The 18,728-nt window shown below is 33.6% G+C and overlaps 1 protein-coding gene across 1 annotated transcript; it reads left to right on the top strand.

The window, feature by feature from the left end:
• The first annotated feature begins 629 nt into the window (after window positions 1-629).
• Window positions 630-14,794, top strand: LOC139518028 (uncharacterized). The gene is made up of 6 exons (XM_071309669.1): window positions 630-961; window positions 8,778-8,940; window positions 9,775-9,945; window positions 10,342-10,457; window positions 10,755-10,872; window positions 14,591-14,794. Exons 1-6 carry the CDS (start codon window positions 696-698, stop codon window positions 14,669-14,671), a joined length of 915 nt encoding a protein of 304 aa, XP_071165770.1. The 5' UTR covers window positions 630-695; the 3' UTR covers window positions 14,672-14,794.
• Window positions 14,795-18,728: the final 3,934 nt, after the last annotated feature.

Below are 18,728 nucleotides of genomic sequence, written 5' to 3'. Positions count from 1 at the left end.
CGTTTTGTCATCGCGGCATTTTAAGATGACACCAGTCTAGCAATAAATCAGTGACCATCTACAACTCCGCTGAACTTGAGTTAACAGTTTCAGTTTTTTGCAAATCAACCGTTTTGATAAAATGAGATATATTATATTTTAAATCAACCCAGTAGTATACCAAACAACTTGACGGAAATGTTTTTCTTGTAAATAATGTTACTACGTTTTCCGCATGATATGTGTTCCACATTGAAGAAAATAGAAATTACAAAAGTTCCTAATAAAAAATTACATTATTTTTATTACTTATTTATAAAATAAATTCCTGAAAAATAAAGCCTTATCAAATTGTTCCTAGAATGACTGGAAATAATACAAGTACAATAGAGTGATTTCAGTTAAAAGTCATATTGAATCTGGGACTATTATACTATACTATAATAGTATAATAGTCCCAGATTGAATCATGTGATTGTTTACACCCGAGTGTATTTGAAAAAGTAATCACCTGTACATGAAGTTTTATACATGTACAAACATTTTCAAAAGTTAACTTGGCATGGATTCTGTACACTGCAAATAAAAATGTATTCCGGAATATAGAATTTTTTTCCGTATATGGTTTCAAATTAGTATGTACTCAGAAGTAAACAAATATTGCGCAATCCAATTCAAAATTTTGTAATTTAAACCTATACATTGATACATTAACTATGGAATTTATACCCGGTTTGGAAGAAAACACAAATAAAGGAGGCGAATTAGCTTGCGATATCGATAATGTAACGACAATTTCATTTACACCTACTACATCAAAGTCAGAAATTCGGAAAGAAGACATCGCAGATTTCGGCGATGAGGGGTTTCTTTTATATGATGTGTTATCTCGAGAAGAAAGTAACTTGATTATCAGTGAGGGAGAAAAGATCGGTTTCGAAAGAATGAAGGGGGTAAAGGACGAATATAGAAGTGCACAACGGTCAGTATTATGTATTTAGACGTATGAATTTACAACATAAAATAAGTAAGGGAAAGACCATAATTAAGTTTAAAAAAACAGGGGGGAGAGCAGTCATAAAAAAATATATTCTGATCTCCAATTTGATTTGTGATTTGATGAAATAAAGCATTCTGGTCAAGAAGATGTCAGACCAAACATATATTCTGAATGCAGATTTCTCACATACCTTATAGTGTCCAATTTTGAAAACAACTTAATTTGATATGAAATTTGCGGATTGACAGCGTCGAGAAACTAAATAAATTTGTTCGCGCTTGCACAAAAAAAAAAAAAAACCCAACCTGACTGTTAAAGTCTTCAGCTGTACCTATCACTAACATGATGGTTGTCATCTGTTGATTGAAAAAAAGGGGGTATTCAACATTCTGGGCCTCAACGGTTACCAAATCTAATGTCGGTTTAATATAAATAAAGGAATATATGACTGCAAGGAGAAGATGAAGTTACAGGCAGAAAAACAAAAGGGACAATCAAGGCGTATTCTTAGTACTGAGAAATTGACTGCAGGTAAGAGATGTAATAAAGAATGAAGACAATTAAATATTCCCCATGTAGGCGTAGAAGTGGTAACATTAAATTCCCAACAGGACAAAACAATAGTTATGGAAAAGACAAAGGAAACAGAAAAATCCAAAGTAATAACAATTCAAGTACAAAAGAAGGTATGAACTAACCCTTGATGTATGGAATGTTTGCGGGTTGTCTCAGCACACTGAAAGTGAAAATAATCAATTTCACCATCGGATACAGCTTGAAAATTCAAAACAGAAAGTCCCTTATCAAATGGCAAAATAAAACACAAACACATTAAACGAATTGATAGAATTCGTAGAAAGTTTAAATGCATAATAAAAGATCTATATAAAGTTACCCAAAGACGAATTATCCATAGAAGAAATAACACTTCAAGCTTTAATACAAAATGTAGCAATTTGTGCTCGGGACGAGCACTTCGGGGAAGTAGTGGAGAATATAACCGGAAGAAAAGTGACATTGGGAACTTTTACTATAGTTTGCAAAGTGCTTTTTAGGAACTCTCGTTTTGAATTTAATAGGTTTATGAACTCTCGTCTTAAAAAGTTATATGAACTCTCGTTTTGAATATTTATATGAGTTTTCGTTTTAAATTGATTTATTCTTAAATATAATGTTTCTTCTTTCAAATATCCAAAGAGATTATAGATTTACTATTTTATAACTTAATCCGATGGCTGTCAAAAGTGCTAAATTTACACTCAACTTAAAAGAAGCAATTATTGCTATTTTGCTAAGTTAAGCCGGAGGACAATATAATCCGTTTATTATTACATAAGATTAGACAATGAAAGATATATTTCTTGAGAACCTTTTATAATGTTTTTAATACCCTTATCTTTGAATTAATTTATGTTTTGTAAACTGTTGCTGGGGCAGTCTTCCCCTAGCTTTTGAACTGTAAACTTGTGTTAATAAATTTGTCTATATATTTTATACGGTCTTGCGTTTAAAGCAGCCATAGTGACAATTATAGACCTACAGACTTTAATGTAACCCGTGCCGAAGTTCACGGACTGATGCCGGAATCCACGGGGTTATACAAGTATCAGAACATTGGAAAATGTAAATAGTTGTTGATGTCAACTCGAGATGCTCAGGCATTTCAAATTTCATCGAAGGAGTTGATGATGTAACACCAATAGAAAGAGCTGTGACACACTGGACTACTATCACAAATGTTCCTGGTTAGATCCCCGTCCGGGGAGACGATTTCAGGGACTGAATTTTCCGCTCTCCCTTGACACCATTTGCTAGTATGGTCTTAAAAAACGATGATAGTCCGTCGGAAGGGACGATAAATGGCTGACATGTTTTTAAGAAAGAGTCATATCTCTTGCACGTAAAAGACACCCTTGTAGATCAGTTAAAAAAAGATCATGCTAATGCCACATCAAGGCAGCACTCGCACCCGCATAGTGGAAAAGGATTAATTCAAATTGCAATAACTTGTTTCCCAATTCACTATGAATAAATAGGTTTCAATTAACACCAATAGAGACGATTGATTAGAGTTCAAATGCAAACAATGAAAATCAAAGTCACAAAAATGCAGAACTCGGAGGAAAATTCAAAACAGAAGGCTGTAATCAAGTGGCAAAATCAATAGCTCAACCCATCAAACGAATGGATAACAACTTTCATGATTTATGAATATATTTCCTAATCAACTGTTATTTGTGCGTACTAATAGAAGAAAAAGATTTATTATAGTGTATATAAAAACGAGGTAAATAAAGGCAAAATCAGTATACCGCTGTTCAATAACCATAAATCGATTAAGCGAAGACAAATGCTGGTTACAAACTAAAACCGAGGGGATAACATCAACTATTATAGGGGGTAAGCGGAAACAACATAAACACTAAAATGCAACAAAAACAAATGCTAACGCACATAGAAAATCAGTCGTAGACTTTATAAAAACAATCCATGAAAATATGCCTGTATTCACTGTCAATGTCAGAATTAGGTCTTATATAACAACGAATAAGAATTGCAAGACATGAACCGAATACCTGACCAGTCGTTGCTTACTGTTTCTTTTAAAGAGAGAATCGACTAGCCAACAAGAGAAAACACAGTGTGCATCTAACTCCAATATTCAAACACTTCCATGTAAACCGAGTTCTCGAAGCATACCAAACGGGTTTTTGGAAAATGACGCAGTCATTGTTCCATAACTGCCGACCTGATTTCTCTGCCTACCGCGCTTGGTTTCGTATTTACTAATTTCAATACAAACTGGAATGTGCTTGTGTTATCATTAATATGCATGAGCATTGTGTAGTAATCAGCCAGGAACCAGTTTACAAACAAACTGGTTTCTGTTTGTATTCCACTACAGTCGGACAAAGTGTTGTAGTTTGACAGGAACCAGTCCAGAATTTTGTAAACTACAAAACGTAATCGGTTATTTTCATTCCGTTTTGGTGTTTCATACCGACTTTTATGGTTTGAATAAGCTTAAGACCCTTCAAACATTAATGTGATAGGTATATTAAAGACTGTTTTACAAAAGGATGAAACTGTTTTGCTTTAAAAGTCGTACTATAGTGATATATGTTATGTACGGATTTCCACTCTCACCGGTTAATTTCTTCTTTTACACGTGCTTTTGAAACTTCCTGTTTAAACATCGCAAGTTTTAAAATTGTTTTTTGAGTGAATTAAACTTATTTTAACAATCACGAAGCGTTCGGGAATCATTTCAAGCAGTTTCTTCTTCTCTTTGATGATGGAAAATAGGTTTTCTCAAGAAAATACCGCAAACGATCGCAGAGGAATTGAAACGTACAAGTCAAGTCGGCACCTGGTTAAATTGGCATCTAGTCAAATCGGCACCTATTTGACGTCAATTCGGCTTCCAATAATATTTATTATAATATTTTCTATTCAATTAATTAATAACTGTTACCAAGTACATAGTGAATATTAGGTAAACAACGAAACCAAAGTGAATATGTTGTTGTGTATAAAAGTAAACAACGAAGCTATAATTTGTTTTAACCATTAGACAATTATTAAAATTAAATGGAAAACTATGAGTCCCTTTCAATAAATCAAACTTTCATGCCAAATAATTAGCAAATTTAAGGTTTTTTTTTTTCAGTAATGTTTAAACAGCATTAAACAAACAATCCTGTAAAAGACTCAACTGGTTAAATAATGCATAAAAATATCCAATATCTCATGTATTAGTCCAAATAATAATGACGTCTGACAAGGCTATTTTATTTTTTTCTGGGACGCCTTCCTAAGACGTTCGTAGGAAGGCTTCCTAAGAAGGCGTCCCAGAAAAAAATTAACATAGCCTTGTGGTCATAGGAAGGTGTCCCAGAATAAAATTTAAAAAGCCTTGCCAGACGTAATAATTATTTGGACTACTCATATATATCATTAAAAATACACCAAAAAAATCATGTAGTTGAGAAAAATAAATACATACAAAATGTACATGAACATCCAAAAAAGTGAAAGTTAGTATTAACTCTTTTTGCTTTAAAAATTTACAACTGCATTTAAGTATTGAATGCTTTTTTTTTGTAAATTCATTGAGGTGTAAAAGCGTTGACCGAAGTACTCTTTGTATGAAGCGCGTAAGCGTAAGCGCTTCATTCTAAAAATGTGCACACAGTCAACGCTTTTGCAACCCTATGAGGTTACAAAAAGAAACATTCAATACTTATAATTACTTTTTTTAGCTAGGATCATGAAAACACGAATTTTTAAACTTTTTTATTCAATTCATCTGTGCACTTTATTGTGGGACCACGTGTTATCATGAATTAAAAGTTTTATTGAGTGATGCAATTGCTTGAGGAATAACATGTGATGTGGAGTTAGCCAATCAGAATAAAGTATTATAATGAAACATATATCAAATGTAGTTATAACAAAATACATTACGTTGTAAGAGTTATCTCCCCAAACACTGTTTTTCTTGTGGCCACCTCTCCTTCGTAACCGTAAAAGATTTTATTTTACCAAATTGCTCGTTACATATTTAGGATAAGAATATTCGTTTGAACCATAGCTCTATGGGGACTCCATATGAGAGTTATTCCCCCTTTTTCATTTGATTCAAGCGATATGCATTTTCAACTGGTAAACCATAACTGATAGAGACCTAGGGTCTTCATGAGGTCATTGGTACTAAAAATGAAAATGAGGTCAATGTCAAAGGTCAAGGTCATATTATAAATTTTGATTTTGGCTTATTTTCACTTCTTTTCAAATACTGTATGACATTTTGACAAATAATTTTTCATAAATTATTAGTTGCGACATGTCCTTACTTGTATATTTTGGTTGAAAGGCTGCGCATACAATAAAAGGGAGTTTTTGTCCATCTTACATTTAAAATTACGCGTCAAGTGGTAGTACTCATTAACCAAACATATTAAAGACCTAGGATATTTTGATTCAAGGTCCATGGTTTGTGACCTTGAAATTGAGGTCAAGGTCATAGGTTAATATGACGTCATAAAGCCATAGGAACTAACATTTTAAACTGATTTTTCATATTTCAATATAAAAATAGATCTTTTCTAGTGGAAAGACTTCAATTGTTCTCTGAACAATTTGTTTTTAATTTACTTCATATTTTGTGGGAGAAGGGGGTTCAGACAATGTGGTATCAGGTCTGTTTGCGCCCAATACACTTTCGCACCTCGCACGTTCACACCCAAGGTCCGTTCGCACTCTACTCATTCGCGCCCAATTTTAATTCAAATTCAAGTTGAATAATTGGAAAATCATGATTGTTGTTTTAAATTGCTTTGGTGTAAATACTGAATGTATTTATAGCTTGGTATGAGTAAAACATTGAAGATTTTAAAGGAAAAACACAAAAGATAATTGTTTTTAAGCCCTTTGATCTGAAACAATGAAACAATAAAATATAGGAACCAAAATATAGCAATCCACTATTATAACCAAAACATGATAAAATTTATTCAACACACAGGAAAAAAAAATAGTCAGAATCTCACTTCATTATGAAAGAGGTCAATGAAACAAAGTATAGCAATACACTAACCAAAACATGATTAAGAGTTATTCCACGCTAAATAAAACGTTGAAAAATACCACTTTATTTAGAAAGGATTATTATTATCTTTAACAATACGCTATCCAAAACATGATTAAGATTTATTCAACACAAAAAAAAATGCTGTCTCACTTTATTTTGAGACAATGACAACAATTATACTTATAAGAAAACACTTGCTTACAGAGTTATTAAACACAAAACCAATTAAGATTAGTTGCGAACATGTAGGGTGTGAAAGTGAAAGGGGGCGAACATGAGTTGGCGCAAACGTGAATGGGCGCGAACGGACCCGGATTCAGCCTATGTACCAGTGAGAAATATAGAAGCCTTTCTACAGTATTTATTTGTACAATTCAGGTAGTCTTGACCTATTCATTTGTCTTAAAAAAAACCCAGCCAGTTGGCACCTTCACTTCACACACACACATATACGAATATCAATTATATGCTTACGAGACATGTTGCATTGTTAAACTAATTACGGTATGTGAAAATCAAGACTTGCATAAAAACTATCCCAATATTAGAGACAGTGGCGTCATTTTTCTTCAGAGCTTTCAGCTCTTTGATTAATTGGAAATGCGTTGAGAGTGAAGATTGAACAATTTTGTTTTTAAACTTTGAAAAAATAGTTGAACCGATAAACAAGACCTCGGTGCAGCCTATGGTTGTTTTATTGAACTTTTTTTCTGATGAAGTGAAATCCAAGATAGCGGAAAAAACGGATAAAATCTGCGAACACGAAAAATAGAAAGGATGTGGTATGAAAAAGAAACGTGTGCGAGAAAAGTTTCTTAATTCGAGAAATACATTCGATATACTCTTGAGGGAAGAAAAACGATGTGTAAACACAGTATATGACACATGGAAACGGAAGTATGAACATTTATTCAATGTAGGTGATTTGAGTAGAACGCAGACTTCAGTCTACTAGTATATATATTTTTCAATAACACCAACTAGAAAATGGTATTACTGATCATTCGGGAAAGGAATACTAAATATTATATTTTGAACGATGACGAGAAGAAGGCAGTATACCGAAAAAACTTAATAAAGCCAGTCGGGTCGACCAAATATGTGCTTTGACAATCGTGATCTTTCAGGTTATAGAGGAATAGCTCCGATGTCAATCCCCTGTTAGATATATCCAAATAACCTAAACACACGTTTATCATCCTAGTTAGAAGAAAATAACAACTTTGCTGATAAAAAAAGTAAATTATCAAAAATACCGAACTACAAGAAAAATTCAAATCTGGAAGTTCTTTTTCAAATGGCAAAATTAAAAGTAAAAACACATCCATCAAATAAAAAAACAACTGCAATATTCCTGACTTAGTATTGGACATTAGAAAAGATTATGGTTGCATCGAACATTTATACTCTAACAGGTTTAATAACTCATAGTAAAATCGAAAGGCGTTCAACTTTAAATGTGTTCAAAGTGGAGATTGAGTTTAAATTTTGAAAATATAAAAATGGTACATTTTTGATGTCCGGCAATCCCTCCTATTTAGTAAAATGTTGATACCTGTATTATGTCTGTTTTATTGTAATATAACAGAATTTGATCACATTGTAGTACAAGTGAGAGGTTTAGCGCTATAAAACTGGATTCAATCCACCATTTTTTACATTTGAGAATGCCTGTACCAGGTCAGGAATATGACAGTTGTTGTCCATTCGTTTTTTATGTGTTTTGTCATTTGATTTTGCCATATGATTAGGGACTTTCCGATTGAATTTTCCTCGGAACTCAGTTGTTTGAGATTTTATTTTTTAGTATGTTCATCAACTTATGAAACTTATCTCCAGCAAAGAAAAATGCACAATCTATTACAAAAGAGGGACGAAAGATACCTAAGGGACAGTCAAACTCATAAATCTAAAACAAACTGACAACGCCATGGCTAAAAATGAAAAAGACAAACAAACAACAGCACTTATGACACAACATAGAAAACTAAATAATAAACAACACGAACCCCACCAAAAAACTAGGGGTGATGATGTCCATGAAAAAATAGAAGGTAGAAAATACCAAACCAATAATGCTAAAGAGGATTGGAAAATTTATGCACAGAGGACAATACACGAACGAGATATATAAACAAACACACACACACAAAGTTTTTATATAGTATGAAATATGAATTTACAACGTGTCTCATATATTTTCAGGATAACTTTGAACAATCCAGATGTTGCACAAATTCTTTGGGATCGAATCAAAGATCATTTGAAACCAATAGAGTTTACAGAAACCAAAGACCCCAAATCTCAACATATACATGGTATACCATTTTTATTGAAAGGAAAATGGGAACCATGCGGTTTAAATAATGTAAGCATGAATGTATTTATATCACTTCCAATATTGTAAATAACTAAATATACATTTAAAAAGTAGGAGTATGCTTGTAGTGCGACATGGCACTGAAAATGTTACATCTGATTCTAATATAAAAAGCAAATTCACAAATATACCGAACTCTGAGGAAACTGCAAAAGTAAAGTACCCAATCAAATGGAAAAACCAAATGCCCAAACATATCAAACGAATAGATAACAAATGTCATAAACCTTACTTGATACAGAGAAAATGGTGGATTAAAGCTGGTTTTATTGCTAGCTTAACATTTCACTTGACTATGATAGTCGCATAAAATTCCATTATATTGACGAAACAAACAGAAACAATTCAAAATAGGGGTACAAAAGTCAACCATAATCACTATAAAACAAACAAATATGCCAAGAAACACAAAAAAAAAGCATATAGGCAAAGTACATAAGCAGAAATGAAAGACAAGAATACCAAAAAAAGTGTGAAAATTTTGTTTTTCATGGTTATATGTTTTATTTGACTTATAGTAAATGACAAATGATAACTGATAAATGATAAAGAAAGTTAGTATAGTCAATAAAAAAATGGTTGTAGAATATAAATACAGTTTGCATATTTATATATAATTTATTAATGTCTATGATTCCTTAAAGAACATCTATGAATAGATTTTAAAATAAAAACGACTTCAGACTTTTCATGGTTTTAAAAAAATATACAAAGGTCTTCATTACTCAGCGTATGCCACATTTTGTGGAATAACATTTGTTTGTTAAATTCATCAATATTTGAGCTTAATAAGAAAAGTGTAATGTATTTGATATTTTCCAGATTTTCAGACTATGTAGATACTACCCAGGAGGACACTTTGCGCCGCATTACGATGGATTTTATGCAAAAAGTTCTAATGAAAGGTCATTAAAGACATTTATGTTGTATCTAAATAACGAATTCAAAGATGGTTGCACGCAGTTTGTAAATGAAAATCAGACTTTATATAAGGTACACAATGCAATGGGCATGTTATTGTAGTTATTTAAATGGTGCTATGCATTTGATTTGTTTTATTATGGATGAATTTACCCAACCTTTGGTTGAATTAACTCACCATTAATCGTTTTTTTTCCATACATATGTTCATTACTTATAACTTACTTGAACACTAAATATTTATTTTATTCACATTCAATCTACGCTGCTCTATTTGAGTAAACGTTTCGAAATTTTAGGTCATCGATGCTCTTCAAATTTGTATCTTTGGCTCTTAAACCATTTTTAAACGTTAGTGATGAGTCTTTTGTAGATAAAACACATGTCTAGCATATACAATTTTATTACTGGCTGTAGCTTACTGGTATCTACGTTGAATTCATTTACATTATTTATGTAATTTTATAGGATGCAAATGGTAAATATTGTGCTGAAGACAAAAATATTCTTGAAAAAATTCATCCTCATCCTGGAATGGCCATTTTGTTTAATCATCAAAGATTGCACGAAGGTCAGAAAGTAAGGTAATATATGTGTTTACGTTTTTTTAGTTTGATAGGGTGAACGGAGTTGAATATTTGTTTTTGCATAACGAATGGCTTAAATATTAATGATTAAATTAAGAAGATAATAAATAGAAACTATTGAGTTGTATCATTTGGTACTCACGCCATATCTTCTTGTTTCTGTAAATGAAAGGTGTTTTTTCAAATCTCTGGAGGTTTTAAAAGCATCCTGTACATTCACCTTAAACACTGTAACTTATGGAGATGTTTTGTGATATTGGTTTCAGTCGCTTCAATTTATGTTTTTATTTTCAGAGATGGGACTAAATATATTTTACGAACAGATATAATGTATCAGAAATGTGGTGACAAAACAATGGACGATTCAGAAGAAAAGGCTTTACAGCTACTGCAAGAGGCAGAAAGACTAGAGGTAACAATTGTATACGTGTCTTAAGAAGACGAAAAGCGCGTCTGGCATATATTCAAAATTTCATTTCCTGGTATCTATGATGAATGTTTATGCAACTGCAACGGCTTCAATCATTAATAGTGTAAATTTGAAGAAAAACAAACATTCCCAGGAGCAAAGATTTCCAGACAGACATTGAATGTCCTAAAAAATCACATGTATGAAGTGTATGTCTTTTTATAAAACGCCCATAGATTTGTAATCACGATTCAATCAAAGAAGGCTAAGTTGAATGAATCTCTTGTGAAGGAAACAAAAAACCAAATGTGGCTACTGCAATAAAAATATACAGCTTACAAATTGTGTTTCCTTCACATATATATCCTGGTCACGGCACCATAATATTGTGAAGGAAACAAAAGTTGTAATAAGATGTATATTTGTATTGCGGTAGCCACACTCAGTATAGAGTTACAACAACAAAAGAAAGACGTTACAATAAAAGTTCCTTAAGCCTCGGTCACACCTTACCGGATAGCCTAACGGAAAACTTTTTTTCAATCCTTTCATGTCCGTTAGACGTCCGTTCGTATCCGTTAGACGTCCGTCCATATCCGTTGAATGTCCGTTAAGCGTACGTTTTATCCGTCGACGTCCGTTCTGTCTGGTGGAAATTTTTGAGTATGTTCAAAACTTTGAACTGATGTCCAACGGATAAAATGTCCGTTGAACGTCCAGGCGTCCGTTTTGTACTTTACTCGTCCGTTTCGTTTCCGTTTTGTATTCGGTACGTGTCCGTTATACATCCGTTGGAGGTCTGGAAGATAAATTCACCAACGAACTTCTACAGACGTTTAACGGATAAAACGGATGTTGAACGGATGAGAAACGGACTTCTACCGGACGTATAACGGATAAAACGGATGATGAACGGATCTGAAACGGATAAATGCCAATTGAAAATTTAACGTCAGAAATGCCAATTATTGGTATGTCAGATTTATTAAGGTTCATGAATTCTTATTATTTATAATCGATCTTAGAGTATAGATAAAGGCAGCAGTAGTTTACCGCTGTTCAAAACTAATAAATCTATGGATAAAAAACAAAATCGGGGTAACAAACTAAAACTGAGGTAAAAACATTAAATATTAGAGGAGAACAACAACACAACATTAAAATGTAACACACACAGCAACGTACTAAGCATTAGACAAAATCCGATGAGAATAACCAATATAATATCAAAAGCAAATACATGAATTTGGGATAGAAAAGTACCGTGACACGTCTTATAGTAATGTGAATTCAAACTCAAATATAGGAGAAAAAACAAACGACACAACGGAAACACAACGTAAAAATGTTACACACACAGAAACTAACTATGATATAACAAGGGCCATTTTCCTGACTTGGTACAGGACATTTTTAAAGAAAAAAAATGGTGGGTTGAACCTGGTTTTGTGGCATGCCAAACCTCACATTTTGATGGCATTGTTTAGTATAACATTAAAATGACAACATAATAATACAGGACTACAATACAAATAAATAGGAGAACGTATTGGGCAACGAAACACATGAATAATAGATAACAAAAGGCATCAGGTTTAAAATTGAAAATGTCAAAAACGCGCCTCGTCCACACAAGACTTACCAGTGGCGCCAAGATATAAAAGTTTGAAAGTCAAAAAAAGGGTACAAAGTTGTACAGTTCTGAGGATCAAAAGTTGAAAAAGGTTGTGCCAAATTCGGCTAGGGTTTTCTGCTTGTGATAAGAACATCCTTATTATATAGAACAATTTATGCTATTGCAAACAGTAAATTTTATCAAATGAATATAAAAGATTTACATGATAAAACTGACGTCTTAACTAATTACAGAAAACAAAACCCGAATACATAATACATTGAAGACCAACACAGAAAATAGACACACCCGACTCAGTCCAGGCCTGAACGCAAAAAGTCATAACAATGACGTCACATACGAAGTGGTGAAAAGGCACAATATTACGTCACGCAGACATTTGAATTTCTGAAACATCACAAAGATGACGTCATATTTGAAAAATTATATCTAAAAAATAAGATAGAAATAGGATTTATTTAAGATTATAATAGAACTAAACACTGATATTACATTTAAACACAATGCACATTGCAATACTAATTAATAGCACCTATATTATATACATGTGCGGTTTGTTTTGAATCTAAATTCAAACATAAAAATCGTACAGATTACGTTGAACAAGATCAAAACTAATAAATGAAGGCGGTGATATAGACACGTCTTCACAATCAAGCAGTTCTTATTCAGGCCATACACTGTCCTTCGGCGGAATTTTGAAGAACAAACCAAAACCAGTTACACAGAAACATTTTAAATATTTATGCGATTTACATGTTTTATTATTGTCGCCTTTGATTTTACTGTATATCTTGTTCATCCGTTTTATCCGGTACGCTTCCGTTAGGTGTCCGTTTTATGCGGTACTCGTCCGTTGGATGTACGTTCGACATCCGTTATGTCCGGTACGTGTCCGTTTCTCTTACGTTGCATATCCAGTGTTTGTCCGTTATGCATCTGTTACACGTCCGTTTTATTCGGTCAGTACACCAACTGAATCCCAACGGATAACAATTTTGTCAACGGACAACTTTTATTTTCATCCGTTAGGCGTCCATTCGTGCTATCTGGTAAGGTGTGACCGAGGCTTAACCGACGTCTACAGGACGTTACGCTAAAATTCGTGGGTTTCTTAATAGAAACCATTATGCCTCCGGTATTATATACAACTTTTTTGTATTGACTAGTTGTTGAGCCTTCGCCTTTAGTCGAAAAAGCGAGACTTAGCGATCGTACAATCCGTCGGCTTCATCGTGGTCAGCGGCGACGGCGTCCACAAATATTCACTCTGTTGTAAAAGTTTTTGAAATTTTAATAATTTCCTTATACTGTACTGGATGTCTACCAAACTTGAACAGAAGCTTGTTTATGATCATCAGATAGTATCCAGATGAAAATTTTGTGAAAATGAAATTCCATTTTTCTGCCAGAAAACATTACATTCACTCTGTGGTTAATTGAGTTTTCCCCTCATTTTTGATGAGCCTGCGATTAATAGCAAAAGTAGGCGAGACACTATGTTCTGCGGAACCCTTGCATTTTTTTTGTCCTACTCAATGGTTATAAACTAACAAGCAAACTCATTTAGACTAATATTTATAATTTTGAGACTGTAATTGGAAAACCAAGACCTTTTATCCAACATATTATTTTAATTTCTGTAGGTGCATTCACAAAGTGTTTCAAGAATTTATATAAAACCTGTACGACATTTACTTTAATCAATATTCATCTGAATTTCATGCTTCTGTGTTGCAATCAAACATTGATATGGTTTTATAATAATATAATAAAAGAGAATTATTATACATCTTTTGTTTGAGTTCTCGGTGGCCGAGTGGTCTAGGTAGTTACTACTGTAATCACTAACCAGTCAACACTGGTGTTGTGAGTTCGAACCCCGCTCGTGCAGGTGCACTCGACTCCAATCTTAATTGACTTGAATTGTCAGTTTTCCTTACGAAGGTTGGTGGTTTTCTCTGGGCACTCCGGCTTCCTCCACCAATAAAACTGGTCGCCACGAATTAGCCTAAATGCAGTGATTAAAAGTTGCGTTAAAACCACAATATTTAAAATCAAATCACCTTTTGTTTTGTTTTACAGGGAATGGGAGATTGCATGAAAGCTGCAGAATTTTACAGGAAAGCATTTAAACTGTCTCCAGCACTAGAAAATTGTCATTGAGAGTTGTGTTCTTACTAACAATCAAAGAAATAGCAGTATATTTTATTTTTAATTTTTATAAAGATTTGTTTTTACATGTTTTTTATATCAATGTTTTAATTTTTGAATAAATGATTTTTTTTATATTTCATTGTTTGGTGTATAAAATTTCATATGTTTTGCCAATATAACAAATAGTATAACAACATGAGAACAGCGAACCAAACTGTACCTAGACTAGTGTACAACCAATAACATAGAAAACCCTCTACCTGGCTTAAAGATTATTATACAAACATCAGATGAGCAAGCACTACTTTACGTAGCAAACAAATAAGTGTACGAACAATAGAAAAAAGAAAACGATTCCGATCTACAAAGTTACACACTATAGAAATAGAACCAACAATAGAACAGAAAAGCTACTGTACCTAGCCGACAAATTGGTATTGTACCAATTAATACAACAGAAAGCTACTGTACTTGGCCGACAAGTTTTGTTGTACCAACAATTGAACAGAAAACAATACTGCTTCTAGCCAATAGATTAAAGTAGTACCAACAATAGAACAATTATACAGAAAACAATACTATACCTAGCCATAGATAAGTGTAATACCAACAAAAGAACAGAGAAAATAACGAACCTAGCCAGAACAATAATGTACCTAGCCGAAATATTGTTGTAATACCAACAATAGTACATAGAACAACATTGTACCTAGCAAATAGATTTTAGTAGTAACAACAATAGATCATAAAAGATATTATACATAGCCAACAGATTTGTGTTTTACCAAAAAATAAATAGAAAACAATACTAATACTGTTGTACCAACAAAAGAGGGACGAAAGATACCAAAGGGACAGTCAAACACATAAATCTAAAATAAACTGACAACGCCATGGCTAAAAATAAAAAAAGGACAAACAGACAAACAATAGAACACATGACACAACATAGAAAACTAAAGAATAAACAACACGAACACCACCAAAAACTATGGGTGATATTAGGTGCTCCGGAAGGGTAAGCAGATCCTGCTCCACGTGGCACCCGTCGTGTTGCTTATGTGATAACAAATCCGGTAAATAGTCTAATTCGGTAGGTCACATTCATGATAGGTAAGGGGATTGTAGTTACGACGTAAGGAACATATCCAGTATCATTTGTGAAACGGTTATTCAGTAACGGTCAACCAACTCGTGATGGCGTCCGTTAAATTTACGAAGGGATGATTTCAACTTCATCATTTGTAACTCTTGGTTTAATAGCTTCCTTGTGAGCAGCAACCCTCTATCAAGAAAATCATGATAGGAAATGCAAGTACGGGAATATCGTATCAATTAGGAGATATATACCCCGTATGCAGGTGCTACTGGAATGTTGCTACTTAGAAATGGAAAGTTCACAATTGGAAAGCTGAAATCATCCCTTTTGTCGTAAAGTTTTGTTTTCAACCGACCCTCATTGTCAATTTCTAGATGTAAGTCAAGACATGAGGCCGACTTTATTGTATTTGTAGTATCCTTTATCTCTAGTTCGATGGGATATATGCGTTCCACATAGTCACCCGATTTTGAATTATTTAATGAAAGAACATCCTCTATATAGCGGAAAGTAGAGTTAAAGGATATTGCTAACTTCTTATCTTTCATCCTATGAAGTTCCTGCATGAAGTGAGTCTCATAATAATAAAGAAACAAGTCGGCAAGTAGAGGGGCACAGTTTGTTCCCATTGGAAAGCCGACAGTCTGTTGAAAAACACGTCCTCCGAACGTAACACATATGTTGTCAATCAAGAAATCAAGCATCTTGATAATATCAGTATCAGAGATTTTTTTGTTTGAATCAGAGTGATCCTTTACAAAGTAGAATTTATCCCTCCCTAAAACAAGACACTTGTATCTATGTTGGCCATTCTTTTTTATGAAGCAAAGCAATAACATATATGGGACAGAAAAGATACTGTACCTAGCTAACATAGTGGTGTCTTGCCAACAACAGAACAAAGAACAATTCTGTACATAGTCAAAATATTGGCGTAGTACAAACAATAGAACAGAGAACAATTCTGTATCTAGACAAAGATTAGCAACTAGCATACACACAGTAGAGCAGGACCATGATGTATCTTACCAATAAATTAGTGCACACACTGTAGAACAAAAACCAAACAAATTAGTGTAAAAGGTCATTCATAAAAATACTGCATTAAGGCAACATATATATATACAAACATTTTAACAGAGAAGAATTAGTACCAGATTAACAATTGACAGCGTGCAAGCAATTGAGCAGAGGACAACGAATTACGTAACAATTAAGTGACGGTTTTCATATAACAGAGACTCTCAGTATCTAACAATACTGAAACAGCCCACAAGTTACAGCATACAAACGATAGGACAGTGTTCCATTCTGAGCATAGCACCAAGAAACAGAAAACAAACGATAGAAAAAAAATACATGCATTGAACATCTACAACCAAATGGTAGTTAACAAATCTCACTACACATGAACAGTGTTAAGACAGTATAACGGATAATTATGTCATAGTTATTCATTGTGAAACAATATACAAGCGTAAGAATTGAAAATAATATAGTGCCTAGAATAGAACCACAAATATATAATATTGAACCATGTCAACATGCGACAGAGGAAACCAATAGAACAGAGAACAATCATATTTTACCTTGCCAATATGTGACAGTGTAAAACAATTAAACATAGTACAATCATATTGTACCTTACCAACATGTGACATACTGTACCTTGTCAACATGTGACAGCATACAAACAATAGAACGGAGACAAACTATACTGTACCTTGCCAACATGTTTTAGTGTATAAAACAATAGAACAGAGATCCATCATACTGTACCTTGCCAACATGTGACAGTGTTCAAACAAAAGAATAGAAAACAATCATACTGTACCTTGCTAAAATGTTACAGTGTACTAAAATAGAATAGAGACCAATCATACTGTACCTTGCCAACATGTGACAGTGCTAAACAATAAAACAGTGAACAATCTTACTGTACCTTGCCAACATGTGACAGTGTGAAACAAAAAACAGAGAACAATCATACTGTACCTTGCCAACATGTGACAGTGTGAAACAAAAAACAGAGAACAATCATACTGTACCTTACCAACATGTGACAGTGTGAAACAAAAAACAGAGAACAATCATACTGTACCTTGCCAACATGTGACAGTGTGAAACAAAAAACAGAGAACAATCATACTGTACCTTGCCAACATGTGACAGTGTGAAACAAAAAACAGAGAACAATCATACTGTACCTTGCCAACATGTGACAGTGTGAAACAAAAAACAGAGAACAATCATACTGTACCTTGCCAACATGTGACAGTGTGAAACAAAAAACAGAGAACAATCATACTGTACCTTGCCAACATGTGACAGTGTGAAACAAAAAACAGAGAACAATCATACTGTACCTTGCCAACATGTGACAGTGTGAAACAAAAAACAGAGAACAATCATACTGTACCTTACCAACATGTGATAGTGTGAAACAAAAAACAGAGAACAATCATACTGTACCTTGCCAACATGTGACAGTGTGAAACAAAAAACAGAGAACAATCATACTGTACCTTGCCAACATGTGACAGTGTGAAACAAAAAACAGAGAACAATCATACTGTACCTTGCCAACATGTGATAGTGTGAAACAAAAAACAGAGAACAATCATACTGTACCTTGCCAACATGTGACAGTGTGAAACAAAAAACAGAGAACAATCATACTGTACCTTGCCAACATGTGACAGTGTGAAACAAAAAACAGAGAACAATCATACTGTACCTTACCAACATGTGACAGTGTAGAAAACAATCATACTGTACCTTGCTTTATTAGTCATTCAATTATAGTCTCATATATACGACAGAGTTTAGTAAGTCGTCCATTATCACTGAACAAGTCTACATTTTTGTTTAGGGACCAGCTGCAGCACCACTCCGGGTCGGGATTTTCTCGCTGCATTGAAGACTGATTGGTGGCCTTCAGCTGTTATCTGCTCTTTGGTCGGGTTG

This window comes from Mytilus edulis, chromosome 3 (genome assembly GCF_963676685.1).
Source record: "Mytilus edulis chromosome 3, xbMytEdul2.2, whole genome shotgun sequence".
In the NCBI taxonomy this organism is placed as follows: domain Eukaryota; kingdom Metazoa; phylum Mollusca; class Bivalvia; order Mytilida; family Mytilidae; genus Mytilus; species Mytilus edulis.
This window is presented reverse-complemented; position numbering and strand designations above follow the sequence as displayed.